Genomic DNA, 18,342 nt, shown 5'->3' on the forward strand with positions numbered 1-18,342 from the left:
GACATATCTGATAAAGGGCTAGTATCTAAAATCTACAAGGAACTCACCAAACTCCATACCCAAAAAACAAATAATCCAGTGAAGAAATGGGCAGAACACCTGAACAGACACTTCTCCAAAGAGAACATCCAGATGGCCAACAGGCACATGAAATGATGCTCAGCATCACTCATCATCAGGGAAACACAAATCAAAACCACACTGAGATACCACCTCACACCGACAGTCAGAGTGGCTAAAATGAACAAATCAAGAGACTACAGACGCTGGCAAGGATGTGGAGAAAGGGCACCCTCCTACACTGTTGGTGGGAATGTAAACTAGTGCAGCCGCTCTGGAAAACAGTGTGGAGGTTCCTCAAAAAACTATCCATAGAACTCCCCTATGTCCCAGCAATAGCATTGCTAGGGATTTACGCAAGGGATACAGAAGTGCTGATGCATAGGAGCACATGTACCCCAATGTTCATAGCAGCACTTTCTACAATAGCCAAATCATGGAAAGAGCCTAAATGTCCACCAACTGATGAGTGGATCAAGAAGATGTAGTGTTTAAATACATATATATACACATACATACAATGGAGTATTACATGGCAATGAAAAAGAATGAAATATGGCCATTTATAGCAAAGTGGATAGACCTCAAGGGTGTCATGCTAAGTGAAATAAGTCAGGCGGAGAAGGACAGATAGCGTATGTTTGCACTCATAGGTCTAACAGGAGAAACCTAACAGAGGTATGTCTTAGTTTTGTTTCATTTTTCTAATAATATGTTTACTACATACATATATTTACATAGGAATATATTTATATATAGGCATACCTCATTTTATTATGCTTTAACTGCACTTTGCAGATACTATGACCTTTACAAATTGAAGTTTTATAGCAAACCTGCCATCCAGCTCTGTTTTTCCAACAGCTTTGCTGACTTTACATTTCTGTGTTGTGTTTTGGTAATTCTTACAATAATTCAACTTTTTCATCATTATTGTTTGTTATGGTGATCTGTGATCAGTGATTTTATTGTAATTATTCTGGGGTGCCACGAACCATGCCCTATAAGACTGCAAACTAATTGATAAATAGTGTGTGATCTGACCTCTCTACCCACTGGCCATTCCCTCCTCTTTCTCCCTCTCCTTGGGCCTTCCTATTCCCTGAGAGGCAATAGTGAATTAATAATCCTGCAATGGCCTTTAGTGTTCAAATGAAGAAAGAGTCTCATGTCTCTCACTTTAAATAAAAAGTTAGAAATGATTAAGCTTACTAAGAAAGGCATGTCAAAAGCTGGGAAAAGATGAAAGCCTTTTACACCAGTTAGCCAAGTTGTGAATGGTGAAGCCAAGAAAGGAAAAGTTCTGCAAGGAAATGAAAAGTGCTACTCACTGAAAACAAAAAGATAAGAAAGCAAAGCAACCTTATTGTTGATATAGAGGAAGTGTTTTTAATTTATAGTTTTATTTGAGAGAGACAGACCAAGCAGGTGAAAGGGGCAGAAGGTGAGAGAAAGGGAAAGAAGGAGACAGGCAGAGAGAGAAGGAGAAAGAGAGTTTCTTAAACAGATTCCACACTCAGCACAGAGACCAATAAAAGGGCTCGATCCCACAACCCTGGGATGACGACCCAAGCTGACATCAAGAGTCCAACGCTCGGGGCGCCTGGGTGGCTCAGTCGGTTAAGCCTCCGACTTCGGCTCAGGTCAGATCTCACGTTCGTGGGTTCCAGCCCCGCGTCAGGCTCTGTGCTGACAGCTCAGAGCCTGGAGCCTGCTTCCGGTTCTGTGTCTCCTTCTCTCTCTGCCCCTCCCCCTCTCATGCTCTGTCTCTCCCTGTATCAAAAATAAAATAAAATATTAAAAAAAATTAAAAAAAAAAAAAAAAAGAGTCCAACGCTCAACCAACTGAACCACCCAGGCACCCCAATATAAGTAAAGCTTTAGGGGTCAGGACAAAGACCAAAACAAACACAACATTCCCTTAAACCAAAGCCTAACCCAGAGCAAAGCCCTAACTCTCTTCAATTCTATGAGGGTTGACAGAAGGGAGAAAGCTGCAGATGAAAAGTCTGAAACTAGCAGCAATTGGTTCATGAGGTTTACGGAAAAGCTATCTCCACAGCATTAAAATGTTAAGATGAAGCATCAAGAGCTGATGTAGAAACTGAAGCAAGTTAGAAGACCTAGCTAAAATAATTAATGAAGGTGGCTACATTAAACCAATTTTCAGGGTAGACAAAATAGCCTTTTATTGGAAGAAGATGCCATGTAGGACTTTCCAACCTAGAGAGCTTCAGAACTTCAAAGCTTCAAAGGAAGGGCTGATTCACTTGTTAGGGGCTAATGTAGCTGATGACTCTAAGTTGAAGCCAATGCTCATTTACCATTCCAAAAATCCTAGGGCCCTTAAGAAATATGCTAATTCTATCCTGCCTGTGCTCCATAAATGGAGTAAGAAAGCATGGCTGATGGCACACCTGTTTATACCACAGTTTAATGAATATTTTAAACCCACTATTGAGACCTCCTGTTCAGGAAAGAAGTTCCCTCTCAAAATATTACTGCTCACTGACAAATGCAGCTGGTCACCCAAGGACTCTGATGAAGATTATGGGATTAATGTTTTCAAGTACTAACAAAACATCCATTCTGCAGCCTATGGATCAAGAAGTCATTTGACTTTCAAGTCATATTATTTAAGAAACACATTTCATACGTAAGTAGAGCACTGCTATAGACAGTGATTCCTCTGATAGATCATGCAGAGTAAATTGAAAACCTGAAAGCATTCACCGTTCTACATGCCATAAAGAACATTAACGATTCATGGGAAGAGGTCAAAATGCCAACATTAACAGGAATTTGGATCAACTTCAGCTCAGGTCATGATTTCAGGCTGTGAGTTTGAGCCCTGCGTCAGGCTCTGTGCTGACAGCTCTGAGCTTGAAGGCTGCTCCAGATTCTGTATCTCCCTCTCCCTCTGCCTGCCTCCCCTGCTTGTACCCTGTCTTTCTCACTCTCTCAAAATTAAATAAACATTTAAAAAAACTTAACAAAAATAATCTGAAAAACTTGAAAACATAAAAATTTGTGATTCAAAGAAACAGAGATGAAATGGAACAAAAGACCTGAATTAGTCACCTCAACTATTTTTCCCCTAGTCTACCACACTACATGCCAGAGAGCAATACTTTTTCTTTAGCATCTGAAAGGGAGAGTAAAAATTTTAAACATTGAAAGTCTCCTCTTAGTGTATGCTCCAACATTTTCCTTCCAGGATCAAGTGTATAATGAACAGGAAAAAAGGAGTAAGGCCAGGATTAGCCTTAAGGCTGAAAAGCATCCCCAGTAAAAAGAGAATTAATAAATTTAAAACTATACCAAAATATTACTATACTGGCATTTCTGTAAAAGTGTAAGAGTACTAAGGTAATCTTATCTAATCAATATCATGTGTACATCAATGTGTACCTAGGTTAAGCTTATGCTAAACATCTACATATTCATTAAGTCATTTATCAATATTTAGCAGAGATTATTTCTATTTTATAAAGCAACAGAGACTTAGACAAAATAGTTATTTATTTAAAGTCAAATACAGTTGAAAGTATGAGGGTTAGGAGCATTTACGCCCCCATGCAGTCAAAAATCTGTCTAGAACTTTGACTCTACCAAAACTTAACTACCAAGTCTACTGCTGACCAAAAGCCTTATCGATAACATAAACAGTCAACTGACATAACTTTGTATGTTATATGATGATATACTGTATTGTTACAATAAAGTAGGCCAGAGAATGAAAAATGTTATTAAGAAAATCATAAGGGAGAGAAAATATATTTACAATACTGTTCTGTATTTATTGAAAAAAAAAATCCCTGTGTATAAGTAGACCTGTGCAGTCAAACTCAGGTTATTCAAGGGTCAACTATAGATAAAAGTGACAAACTGGTTTGAACCTAAGTCTGTTTGACTCCAGTGCTTGGGCTCTTTACTGTTTTGACATTTTATCTCCAGTTATGCTTTATATGCTATATATATAGCCTTCCATATTTGTATGGATCAAAGAACACTATGATGATTCTCCTTACAGCTGAGCTAGTAGGTCTCAGGAATGGTAACCGAGAACATAGTTTCAAGCACAAGTAAAGTATTAGACTCTACAGAACATCATTCCTATAAAGTGTATCTATCCAATATTAACAATAATTCTGGGAACTGAGTGCTATTGGTCCCAAATAATTTTCTCTAATTTCATTCCCTAATCAGTCTAAAAGCTCCACAAAGTTACTACAAATCAACAAAAAAAGAACCTCCTTTTATTGGTAAAAGGAGAACTATAGCAGTGTCTCTTTCTCCATTCTGTTTTCTCTTTTTAGTTTTTTATTTTTCTCTGTACAATTCTTTTGAATCTTAAAGTTTCATACATTTCCTTGACTTCCTTCCCTAGGATTTTGCTAACATGGATTTCATTTCCTCAAAATCATTTTGTTAACCTTTTGAAATGTATAGTAATAAATAGTAGAGTGATTATACTAAATTGACTAAAATTATCTACATTAATAATTGACAAAAAGAAAATACTCACCAATTGGCCATCTTGTTTAAGAATATAAATATATACAATATTTATATTTGAGCAAAATATAAACTTGAGCATGTTGATTATATTTGTAGAAGGAGTAAAGCAATCTTTACCTTACCTGAAATCACATGCTGTAGTAAATTCTGCTCCTCCACCTATGGCCTGACCCTGAATCAGTGCAACACTTATTAAAGGGAGTCTGTTTATTGGAGGAAAAAGGAAAATGGATGTTATATTTTTCACTTCAATATTAATTTACAAATGTTATTTTTTAAAAATTTGAACTACAGTAGAAACAAATTATTGAGCTATGTTTATAATACACTTCAAAGGACAGTAGAACCTTGAGCCTGTTATCATGAGGAATAAAACAGTCTAATTCTTAAGGTATAATAATTCATACTAAATGCTATTTATCACACTACCTCTGTGGGTCATTACATATTTTAAGCTATTAATTATATTTATATGTATATATATATTACATGTATGCAATATAAATAAAGTATGTAAAGTATATGATATACACTAAACATGATATATATACTTTATATTTCTTGTCATTACCATATTTTTAAACTATGTATTGACTTTCTTCCAAATGAATTTTAAATATAACATACAGTTCCCACAACTTCTCAGCAGCTGGCAGTCAGGAATAATTCAATGGGATCACATCTTACTGCATTTGAATTGATGTCAAGTTTTAGATGGCAATATTAATTAATGCTATATCCAAAAAGAGGAAATGTGGTAGAGAAGACTGAGCTCCAAAATTGTATTATAAAGATTCTTATCAAAGTCTTTTTGTTACTCATTGAAATGATCAATATCTAATCCTATGGAAAAGAATGGGTCTGTGGTAAATAGAAATCTCTTCACCTTTTCTGTTTGCAAAGAACCACTTCTGAGTAGTGTGTACTACAAGGAAAATCTAAAATGCCTTGAAGTATGGAACATTCTGTAGGTTCTAACCAAAACGTAAAGGTACTGGCCTAAAGTAATGGGAAATTTATTAACACATTCTGCTTCCAAATAAAAAGGATTAAGACATTTTTTATGATTTCTCTAAGATAAATTCAAATAATAGGGAAGGGAAGGTGAAGTAGAACAAAAATTAAGAAAAAAAGTATTTCAGAATAATATTTTGATTCCATTATTCTTTCTAGGCTTTCATATATGAAGAACACCAAATACAGATTGATACCCAACTAGTAAGTATGCTAAATAACATAAATTTCATTAGTTTTTATAATTTTTAAACTATTTACATTTGAAAAACAGAAATAGAAAGCTAATTAGCCAAAATGTCATAGTTTGTAACCCCAAATGCATAGTGATAAGCCAAGAAGAATTTTCTCCCGTTTTTTCTTCATCTAGATGCAAAGTGAATATTTTCCTCAGAAATCTGTAAAGCCTTCACCAATCCATAGGTATTTTTCTCTCTTCTCTGGATATAGACCACTTCAACATACATTCTACTAATTTTGAATATGAGTTAACCTTTATGTGTCATTTCCTGAACAGTGTCTTTATTCTGCTTTAATATCAGTATTTAACTTTCCCATAGCTATGCTAAATATAACTAGTAATATAAGCTCTTCAGAAAAAATGCTATGTCTTAAATTCTTTTTATCTCTCCCTTCTCTTATCTTTCAAATACCTGTGCATATTTCACCAACATTTAATCAAATGACTTTCCTTGATTGCATAAATAAATAGTTCACCACTCAAACATAACTTGAAAATCAGGTACTTTTTAACTGGTACAAAACAACAAATAAGAGCTATTTTTGGTTTTTTTAGAAATTATATCTTAAAAAGAAAGATACATTACCTCATAAATCTTGTTAAGGTGTTCTGCATGAACATACATAAAGCCATTCCATCCTTTAAATAAGAATAAGCATAAACACAAATGTATAATGTAAATGTATTATATAAGAAATATTACAAATTTTTTCAGGATTTAGAAAGCAACAAAGCCAAAAACATACCCAATTTTTATGAGGTTTTCATTTTTTTATTTTTTTATGTTTTATTTATTTGGGAGAGAGAGAGAGACAGTGTGAGCAGGGGAGGGTCAGAGAGAGAGTGAGACACAGAATCCAAAGACAGGCTCCAGGCTCTGAGCTAGCTGTCAAGACAAAGCCCAATGTGGGGCTCAAACCCACGAACCGTGAGATCATGACCTGAGCCAAAGTCGAGCACTTAAGTGACTGAGCCACTCAGGCGCCCCTGAGGTTTTCATTTAAAACTCTCTGATGCTGTCAGAAATGCAAGTGGTATATTTGATTGTGTTGACCATCTAGGACTCCTTGAGTTCTGCATGAGATATTAGCAAAGACTTGGCCAAGAGAGTCATACTATATACCCCAGAAGAGTATGAAGCTCTACTCAGGGTAATTTGGGGGAAAGAAATATGATACTATGGGATACTTATTGTCCCAAATTCTGATCTCCTAAGAATATAAACATATAAAAAGCAAATTTCTTAAATGTACAGTTGACCCTTGAACAATACAGGCTTGAATGGCATGGGTCCACTTACATGTGGATTTTTTATAGTTCAGTACTATAAATATGTATTCTCTTTCTTATGATTTTTTTTAAATCCTAGAGAGAGAGAGAGAGAGCAAGCCCAAGCATGGTGAGGGGGAAGAGGCAGAGGGACAGAATCCCAAGCAGAATCCATCCAGACTCAGCTCAAGCAGGCTCCACTCTCAGCACGGAGCTCAACACAGAGCTAGGATCATGACCTGAGCCAAAAACAGGAGTCAGATGCTCAACCAACTGAGCTACCACTCAGGTGCCCCATTATGATTTTCCTCAAAACACTTTTTTTCTGTAACTTACTTTATTGTAAGAATACAGTATATAATAAATATAACATAAAAAATATGTGTTAATCTACTGCTTATGTTATCGGTAAGTCTTCCCACTCAACAATAAGCTATTAGAAGTTATTAGAGTCAAAAGTTATATGCGGATTTTCAACTGCACAGAGGTTGGTTGCCCTAAACCCTCAAAAGGCTTCCCTTAAAAATTACTAATAATCTTCTATTTGTTAAACAGCTTTTTCTTATCATTATCTTCCTGTTTCCATAACACACGGTAGCTTGCTTTGACCAATTTTTGTATTTTGAAATCTTCTTTTAGTTTCTAGCAATATTTGCCACTCCTGATTCTCTTCCTATTTCTTTGATTGTTCCTTTTCAGTTTTCTTCTTTCTCCTTCAGCTAATCAAGTAAATGTATGTATTCCCCAAAATCAAATCCACAGTTCTCTTTCTCTTCTTTATCTACTATTTCTTCCTTGGAAGTCTCATTCATCCTCAATGCTTCAGGTATTGTTTTCAGGTAGACTTCCAAAACCTCCTAGAAATTTCACATTCTGCCAAGACCTCAAATTCAGCATGGCAAAACAAATTGGGAGGAAAAGAGTGGAGTTTGGATCCTAGTGTTACTGCTTATTAAGATGAACTCAAGCAAGTCTTGCTATGAACTGAGTTTCCTCACCCATAAGGAAGGAATGAAGAATTAAAAATACCTGTTCTATGTGACTTAAAGAATAATTGGAAAGATGAAAATACACCTAGATACTCTGTAAAAGATCACAAAAATTTGAGTTCTAAGTTAAGAGAAAAAGATCTTCTAATCAATAAGGCCCAAAATTTTGGTATTTTCTTTGATTCTTCCTTTCACAGTTCACCCACAATTAGTTACCAAGCATGTCCCTTGAAATATTTACAATATAAATCCCTTCTTTTTCTATTTGCACTGCTGCTACACTAACTCAGACTTGTTATTTATACTTAGATTATTATAACAGTCTTGTTTCCTAACTAGTCTCTCTGTATTTAATTTCTTTCTCCTCTGTAATATATCTTGCCTCATCAACCTTTCTACAGAATAATGATGTATATCACCAATAGAATAAAGTCTAAATTCCTTGGGAAGAACTGATCTCACCTGACTCCATAATACTTTTACTAAATTTACTGAGTTCCATACCCCTCTATCCAATCAGCCTAATTTCGGCCATAACAAACTATCTGCCATTCTTTTAACATAGGTCTCTGCCCACATCATTCCCACTATTTGGAATAGCCTATCCTTGTCTCTACCTGTTTCAAGTAATGCCCAGATCAACTAATTTTTCCATCAAGATATTCTAAATCCCACAAAAACAGTTTTCTCTTTAGTGTTTCTGTGGCATTTTTATTTTTGTGACTTAACTATATAGTACTTATAGATTGGCTTGTGTGCATTGCAATTTGGACCCATTATTAGACATATTAGGTACACAAGACAGGGGCTAAGTAACATTAGTGGAATCTATATGGTCCCAGTTCCTAGTCCTCAAAAATTTTATAAGAGATCGAGAAATGCAACATACATCAAAGTATATTATATTATACAAAGTATTTTAAGAAATGCTGGAACGAGAACAATGCCAAATAAGAAGCAATTCGTTTCAATTGGGTTAGAGTAATTGGGAAGGATTTATAGAGGAGAAAGGGAGATGGCATTTGCTAAGCCTACATAATAAGTCTTTTGAACTTGACAAAATGCCTTCTTTAGGAGCACCTAGGTGGCTCAGTCAGTTAAGTATCCATCTCTTAATATTGGTCCAGTCACAATCTCATGGTTCGTGAGTTCATGTCCCACATCAGCCTGCTTCGGATTCTCTCTTTCCTTTTCTCTCTTCTCCTCTCCTGCTTGCATGCATGTTATCTCTCTCTCTCTCAAAATAAACTTTAAAAATAAAAATGCTTTCTTTATCCTCAGAAACTAATACAATGTTTTGCGTATAATACTGTATTTGCTTTTGAAGTTAACTAAATCAGATGAACTTTAGATGGAGAACTATGTTAATTTATAAAACAAATGCAGTCAAGGAAAGGTAAAAACCAATATAAATTAAATGTAAGTTTCCTAAGTGAAAAACTTTCTCACAAAAGTCAGTCTACTATTATAAATAAATATTTATTTTATTATATTAAGTTAAGCATTCCACTTTGGCTCAGGTCATGATCTTGTGGTTTGTGGGTTCGAGCCTGGAGCCTGCTTCAGATTCTGCCTCTCCCTCTCTCTACCCTTTCCCTGCTAGTACTCTGTCTCTCTCTCTCAAAAATAAATATTAAAAAAATTAATAAAACATTTTTTAAAAATCTGTGCAATAGAGCCTGTTCATGCAAGTGAACAAAGGACTGAGAGAGGGGGAAAGAGTGTGTGGAGCCCAAAGCAAGGCCCTAGCTCATGGATGTGGGGCCCGAACTCACGAATCACAAAATCATAACTTGAGCCAAAGTCGGATTTAACTGACTGAGCCATCCAGGTGCCCCAATAGGTCTATTTTGTATTACTAGATTTAGAGTATGTAAAAATCTCACAAAGTATCTAAAAATTGGTAAGAATGAAAGTGAAACAAGTATTAAACTATATACTGTTATAATTCTCATTCAAAGATAAGTCACACTAAAAGTGACTAAAGCAGCATAAAACAATGGTTAATAATACGGACTCTAGAGCTGAACTGCCTAGGTTGAATCTGGACTCTTCTACTTACTAGCTAGGTTGACTTTGGGTGTGTTACTTAACCTCTCTGTGCTTCGGTCTCTTTACCGCTAATAATACTACCTATCTCATTAGGGGAGTTAAGTGAGGATTAAATAAGTTTCACATGTAAAGAGCTTAGTGCCTGATATATAGTAATAGAACAAGAATGTTATCTAGCACTGTTTTTTTTTATTTTTTTAAATTATTTTGAGAGAGAGAGCAAGAGCAAGAGCAGGGGAGCGGGGCAAAGGGGAAGGGAGGAAGAGAAGGGGGAGAGAGAGAGAGAGAAAGAGAGAGAGAGAGAGAGAGAGAGAGAGAAAATCTCAAGCAGGCTCCACACTCAGCACAGAGCCCTACACTGGGCTTGATCCCATGACTCCAGGATCATAACCTAAGCCAAAACCAAGAGTAAGATGCTAAACCCACTGAGCAACCCCGGCGCACCTAGCACTGTTATTATTAATGTCAGTAATAGCATTGCCAATGAGATATTGAGTATGTTCTGGTTTTAATGTATCATAAAGTAGAGATTACATTGTACTAGCCATCATGACATGATCTAGGGAGAAAAAAGATTACATTTGTCCCCCAAAGCCACTGAGCCAAAAATTACAAAATGCTCAGGCCCTTTCCTGGGCTGTGGAAAGAAAGTAAGCCAATGAGAGCTAAACCCAGCATGTGATAGAATAAGTTGAGGGAAAGGAACCAATGAAAAGCTAGACCTGTTCTCATAAATGAAGGATAGAACCAGGGAAGTATCCAAAAGAGGTTTTGAGACCTCCTGCAGACTGATATTTTCACTCTAGCTAAATGATACCTTGAGACCCCAACCTACTCCTCCAGCTCTTATTAGAACAACAAAGATGCAAAGCACAATATTCAGTCAAAATGCCAAAAGGAACTACTAGTTCATATGTATTCTGAGTCACTGTTGTGGTCCCGCCCCGGCCAGCAGGGCGGAAAATCCTTGCGGTTCTTGATTCTGAGGGAGGGAGAGAAAACAGGGCAGGAAGGGGGACACACAGAGAGTAAAGACAACACACGCTTGCGATCAAGCCTCTTCTTTATTGAGAAAACACCTTATCTTATAAAGGTTTCAAGGCGGGAAAACAAGGCAGCTGACCTAGGTCGGTTGCTAGGAAACAGGGTTAAGGGATAAAGACTGGAGTAAAAGAGGAACCGGACTAAAGTGTTTTAGCACAGCCTGAGGGGCTGATGCTACCCTGCCTGCAGGCGGTTGATCTTTGATCTTCTGGCTTCTCCTCTGACAGGGAGTGGCGCTCCCCTGCCTATTTTTGCAACTCCCCTCAGGGAGTGACATATCCGGCTAGTAAATGGCCAAGCAGCTGAAATCTTTGCGGCTCCCAACAAGTCACATTTGCACTTAATGGAAAAAGGCCCAGTCTGTGGAAGTGTCCTATCCTAGAACATCTTTTTTTTTCCCTGAGTGCTTGTTGTATGGATATATTAATTACCTCAAAATACACACACAGGTTTATGAGACTGACGCGCTGCCTGCTGTGCTAAGAAGGCACCTAACACACACACGTTTAGAGAAAAATAGAAAAACTGGTCTATAAATTAATGAGGCTAAAAGGAAACTGTACAATAGTAGCAGCAAAAGCAAAGAAGTCAGACAAGAACTTTGAGATCTCTGTAGAAACTTAAGGAGCTGAAAAATAAGACACAACAGATTGACAGAAAAGTAAAAGAAAGGTCCGGGAGCAAAAAAGAATATTATCTTTCAGCTAAATTAAGAGTACAAAGGTTTCTAAAATACCAGACTTTTCCTGGAGGCATTAATCCCACTCACTGCAGAATAAGTAGGTTTATTTTCCAATATCTTGAAGATTATAATTGGATGTTGATAATTTCTGCCTTTTGAAAAAAAGACTTCTGGTAGTCTACAGAACATCTGTGGTATAAAGTCCAAGTCTTATAATTAGGATAATAGTTACATTAGATTTTTTTCCTATTTTATTCTTTTCTCTGTCTCATAAATTTTCATGGCTAATGCTTATGTTATGCTAATCCATCTCCCTGCCTCAACTTCCTCAGTCAAGGATTGACTGCCTAGTAGGAACAGCTGAAGCTCTTTATGTACCCATTAAACAAAAACACCATATTGAAATCAATTTCTTAAGATACTACCTACATTTTTTTAAAAAAGCAGAATGATAAACAAATAAAACATTAATGGTTATTGATGCCATTATGACTACATGAGGGTCTTGTGGTATTAGTCTACTTTTATTTATATTTGGTAATTTTCACAAATAAAATATTTTTTAAACCATGAAAAAATACACTGACAAAAACATCAACATAATTATATATATATTTTTAAACCCATTTAACAATCACTTTCAAGTATCTCATTACAATCAGAAGGACTGAAATCCAATTACTAAAATCATCATCTATTCTAGTTACCATCCTGAAAAAAGCAGACATTAGTGATGCATCTGTAACAACAAAGTGTTAAGTGTATTAGAGTAAGAGAAACACTGTTAATTAGTGAGTGTTACGAGTCCGGATCTCGGCTCTAAGGGACACGAACTGACAAGCGCAGCTACAACTCATACAGATGTATGAGCCTCAAAAGTCCTGAGGCCATCTTAAATCTGTTTTAAACATACTTATACTTCTTTCTCAGGCATATAGAAACACAATCCATATAAGAAATGGAAATAGTTATCAAGTACTTTATACATACTGTTTCTAGTTCTTGTTAATTTTAAAATCATCATGTGACAAATATACCCCATACTTTAAACATATTACTATTTCTTAAAATTAGCCATAAAGAGAATTTTACTCAAACTGCTTATTGTATGCTATATATTTATTTATACTATGACTAGAGAAATTTCATAGAAGTATAATAAAGAATCTCTCTACTCAGAAAAAATGCTTTAAATAAAATAAGGCATTTTCAGTACAACGTGGGTTCTAAGCACACACACCGTAAAGCGGAATCACAATGCCAGGTTGTGATGAGACTGGCAGATGTGCCTAACTCACCTGACGGACCCTGTAGTGCTAGTTAAGCAATGAAGCCTCACCACCCTAGTCTCAGCTGGTGACCAAAAGCCAGTTCTGCTTTACTGCCAGCATTCAAGAGAGCAGACTACTTGCAGAATGTCCAAATGGAAAGAATAAACTTTATTAAGTGATCCCTTATCTGAAGTCCAAAAAACATATATATGAAACAATCTACTTTTAGCTTTTATATGTACAGAACATAACAACTCCTGGCCATATAATCTAAAGAGACAGAAACAACCTTTTAACTAGAAGAAAGCAAAATAACTTTTCACTCTTTGAGGGATGTTTTCCTACCCAACTTACATCAGACACCAAATAGTCTATTATCTCATTCTATCCTTATAGTGTCTTTTATAAATAAAGTAAGGTACCTAGGAATTCAATCACTCCAGAGATGAAAAATGATAATTAAATGACTTGTAGGTCATATAGCTAATTATTAGATGACCTTGGGCAAGAATCCATATATTCAAATCTCCAGCTTAGCTCTAACCATTTGAACACATCGCAAATTTAAGTTTAATCGTGCTACAAATTAAGGATAATAATGTGTCCTAATATTGAAATGAAAACAATAGCTACCTTTGTCAGACACCATGCTAGTAGGCACTTTCTATACATATCTTGAATCCCCACAATAACTGCAAAATACAGAATTCTGATTTATAGATTAGGAAAATAAGATTTAGGAAGATTAAGTGATTTTCCCAAACACCCAGATGGTGTTGAAACTAGCATTCAAATCCAAGTCTTATCAAAATTACCAAAAGGTAGCTCTTTCCTCACATTTTTATGCAAATACAGATCATACACTACAGAGAGCAGTAGGAGTTGTAAAATACCATTAAAACATTCTTACCTATAGACACATACACCCCACACCTATAATTAAATGTCAATGAATACTTAAGTTTTTCCTTTTCCTTCCACCCCTCCCCCCCCCCTTTTTTTTTTTGCCTAGAGGATATGGATGGAAATTCCTTGGTTCCTTGGAAGATAATGGAAGATAAGAAGATAACTAATAATGGAAGATGATTAGGATTCCTTTTCTATCATCATAGTTCAAAACCAAATATTTTAATTGTTACCATTTGTTGAAACCTACTTTTTGCCAAAGCTTTACTGGGTCCTTTATATATGTACCTCATATAAAATTCCTCATCATGAGATGCTAGAGATCTTCCACTTAAAAGAATTCAAACTCTTCTTACTAGTTTTAATGGGCTTTAGTGATTGCTAATCTTCTTTTTCTTTTTTAATTATTTTAATGTTTGTTTATTTTTGAGAGACAGAGGATGAGTGGAAGAAGGGCAGTGAGAGAAGGAGACACAGACTCTTAAGCAGGCTCTAGGCTCTGAACGGTCAGCACAGAGCCCAACATGGGGCTCGAACTCACAAACTGCGATATCATGACCTGAGACCAAGTCAGCTGCTTAACCGACTGAGCCACCCAGGTGCCCCAATGATTGCTAATCTTCTTGCCCTTCCTTTTCTTCCCCTCCATTACTTCAAAATATGCAACCTAATCTATAAGAAAACCAAAACCTCTGATCCTTGGAAGCCTCTTATTATTATTATTGATTATTATTATGATTTCTATCATAATAAGCATATGTAAGACATAAATATCTCAGCCATAAGTATCTGATACACGCGTGGAATCTAGTGTACAATTCATAGAATACTTGCCTCTGGAGTTTCTAGTGCTTTCACAGCATTCAGATCAGATCCTGAGGAGAAAGTATTTTTTGCCCCTCGGACAATGAGACCTTTCCCCTCTGTCCAATTTTCCAATTCAATCACCTTTTCCAGAAGTTGTAGCATCATAACGCCTGCCACAGAAAAGAGGGGGAATCAAAGCACATAAGATACCAGAAAAATAGGAAAAATTCAGAAACCATAAGGCATCAAACAGGACTCTTAGATCTTACATTTCACAAATATTTACTGAATATCTATCAAATATCTATTGCGCTGGTACCACGAGGTATACACGGAAGGGGTATACTTGACAGCCCCTGCTTTCGAAGTTTACAATATGTTAGTAATCTTTCTCTTTCTCTGTCTGAATTAAGAAATCACACAAATACATGGCTAGGTAGAAAATGAGAATATATCATACATGTCCTAGGAATAAGAAAATTAGAATACATAAGGGGTATGGTGGTAAGAAAAAATTACTCATTAGGGTAAAAATCAAATACAGACCTGACTTCACAGTAGTACACATTGTCTTAGTCAACAGGCTCAACAAGCATTATAAAGTCAACAAGCTCATAACAAGAGTTATGCCTGTGTTCCTAACTCAACAATAGTTCTGCCCCAGAAGACTGAGATCTTACAATCTCCTGGGTATATGGTATACAAAACAAAGTACAGTATTCCTACTCTACTCACATGAGAACTGTTCCACAGCTGACAGACTAGGCACTGAGTAGCCCAAGGCATACTATGAACGTACTTCACAGGCTGCCAATAAGATGCCTACCAACCATCAATACTATGATTTATAGATTAATTTTTTACCTTGATATCATTCCAAAATTCTATTGGAGTTTCTTTATAAGGAACAAACTTAAAATAGAGATAGGAGGCACTATAATTCTTATCTGTGATGGTCTTCCAAGTTCATAAAGTTCATAATGCTGTCAACATAATTAAGGTTACTCTTTCCTATGCAAGAAAATATTTTAGATGCCAATACAAAAATCATAACAGAACGTTAAAACTGGCAAAGAATCTGTATCATAGGGTTCCAAACTTACTATATAGGCCCCATTAAACTATGTATACTATTTTGGAATATAAACCCCATGATGTCAAGAACTATTATTTTCTTTGCCACTTTCTGAAGTAACCAGTAATGAAGTAGTTCCACAATAAATTTTAATGTTATTGATTCACACATAGATTCCACATATTTAGAAAGTTAGAATCCTTTCTAACTGCTAATTATGACCTGCCTAAAATAGTAGCCCTTCCCTAGGATGTCCTAGGTGTTTTATAAATACAGTTCTTGCTCTCAAAATGTATACAGTCCAGTAGCATTTTACAAAAAAATAAAAATACTTAATTTTTTAAAAAGATAAATGTAGCACAAGAATAAATCTATATAGGTAAATATGGACCTTCAATCATCCCTAATATTTAAACTTCTAAAAAAATAATGCTGGCCTTAAGTATGAGAAGTTCATCTTGAACTCATCTTTTTGACTCTGGTAATCGAACTATGAGTGTTAGAAGGAGCCCTAAAGAGTAGCTGGTTGGGTAATTTTCAAACCAGAGCCTTGAGGTTGTGTGGTGTGGGGCTCACTCATCTTCTCCCAGACCAAGTCAACCAAATACTAGTACCCAAATCAAAGCATCTCTGCTTGTATTCATTTTAAACATCAGCCATCAAATTAGTATTTGTTTCCATTTGAATAAAAATCTGTATTAGTATAAATTATTTGTGGTTATTCAGTAGTAAATTAAATTAGACTATTAATCTAGTCTAATTTTCTAGAGCATTGTTTTCTAATTTCACTTTTCCTAGGGTAATATTAAAATTGGTTTTTACTCTCTGAAGCAACTGATGGTATGGAGTTGCACAGTTCAATAAAGTAGCCACCATCCATATCTAACTACTGAGCCCGTGAAATGTGGCTAGTCTAAACTGAGATGTTCATTTATGTGCAAAATACACACCAGATTTCCAAAACTTGGTAGGAGAAAAAGGGAAAACAACATACAATTTTTCATATGAGTCACATGTTGAAATATTTTTAACATACTGGGATAAAAAAGTACATTATTAAAAGTAATTTTACCTATTTCATTTTTTAAAAAATATGGCTGCCAGAAAATTTTAATTTACATATGTGGTTCACATTTGTGTTTATATTACACTTCTACTGTATAACACTAAGAGAGAGAGAGACACATCTCTGAATTATGCTAAGAGAAAAGAAAAGTCATCTTGTGTTTTAAAGACCCACCATTAATACCTTACAAAGTTTACAGTCTACTGAAATAGGATTATAGATATGAAAATTTATTGAGGTATTTTTAAGCTCAGTGCTTGAAATGCTACAAAATATAATTTACCCTCCATGAAGTACATAATGAACAAACAGAAACTGCCAAAGTCACCTTGACTGGGTATCCAGCAAGGTTATTTATTAAGTCTTGTATAACATCATTAACCATCCACAAGGTGTATCACTGACAGAAACTGCCAAAAATCATCTTGAAATAAGGAGAAGTGCAGCATTACTCATTCAGTTCTTGCCTAACATTATAATAGCATAATTCAAATTTGAGCTTTGGCACAAAATTACAAATTATCACATGTCCTGGACTTTCAGCTCCCTTCAATAGGAAATTCTTACATGCCCAAGAATGCTGCCTGGCAAAAAGAAGGTATTTACCAGTATCTAAGAGTCAGGAAAGGGGCAACGCATTGGCAAGTGCACGATTAATTTCAAAGTTTCCTTTTTAACAACATCTGTATTCATGGATTTTTTTTTAAAGATTAAAATATTCACAATTAGCAAAAAATGTTCCTGGTTCAAGGGATGGTTTGGGTTTTCTGTGCGAGTGTATGTGTTCCAAGATTACCACCACAGTTTTCAAGAATTCTGTCACTGGAGATAAAAATCACGTGATAGCAGCTTAGATGTAGTGTCATTCTTTAGCAAAAGAAAGATCTCTATACCTGAGAAGGCATTCATTTTACTTGGATTGTTCAGGGTAAGAATGCCAATGCCACTGTCTTCCTTCTGAAGGTCAATGGATCCACCAGGAAACTGCTCAAGTTTTTTTTTCACTTCTTCCTCATGAAACCCATGGGATGTATTGTAAAGTGTCAATCCCGTTTGATGTAGTAATTTTGTCCTCATAGATAAAGATGATGTCTTCAAAAGACTTCTTGCCATTTCTGGAAAACAGAGAAGTATGCAGGAGTCCAGATTAACACTTTTCCAATATTATTATGCTAGTAAGTTTTAGTGATAGACCTTTCTATTTAATTGGGAGTACTTTCCCATTTCTAAAAGCACTCTGAGGAGATGGTCAATACGGAAATCCTTCCATTTGGCCTCCTTCTCAAACTAAATAATTCACAAAGTATATCATTCAGTATGTCATTGAGAAATGATGGTATCATTA

General features: G+C 35.6%; 1 protein-coding gene across 4 annotated transcripts in view; it reads right to left on the bottom strand.

Annotated features, from left to right (window-relative positions):
- The window catches only part of ECHDC1 (ethylmalonyl-CoA decarboxylase 1), a 40,877-nt gene that overhangs the window by 17,708 nt on the left and 4,827 nt on the right, over positions 1-18,342 (bottom strand). For 2 of the 4 annotated variants that reach the window (XM_029944799.1, XM_029944798.1), the window contains 4 exons: positions 17,891-18,112; positions 14,884-15,026; positions 6,423-6,475; positions 4,704-4,784 (listed from right to left, as the gene is read on the bottom strand). In XM_029944799.1, coding sequence (XP_029800659.1) covers positions 4,704-4,784; positions 6,423-6,475; positions 14,884-15,026; positions 17,891-18,110 — 497 coding nt within the window. In that variant the 5' untranslated portion in view covers positions 18,111-18,112. The remainder of the gene's footprint in view (positions 1-4,703; positions 4,785-6,422; positions 6,476-14,883; positions 15,027-17,890; positions 18,113-18,342) is intronic. The other 2 variants (XM_029944800.1, XM_029944801.1) reach the window with 1 other exon arrangement.

The sequence above is a fragment of the Suricata suricatta genome, chromosome 7, assembly GCF_006229205.1.
Source record: "Suricata suricatta isolate VVHF042 chromosome 7, meerkat_22Aug2017_6uvM2_HiC, whole genome shotgun sequence".
NCBI classification, from domain to species: Eukaryota; Metazoa; Chordata; class Mammalia; order Carnivora; family Herpestidae; genus Suricata; species Suricata suricatta.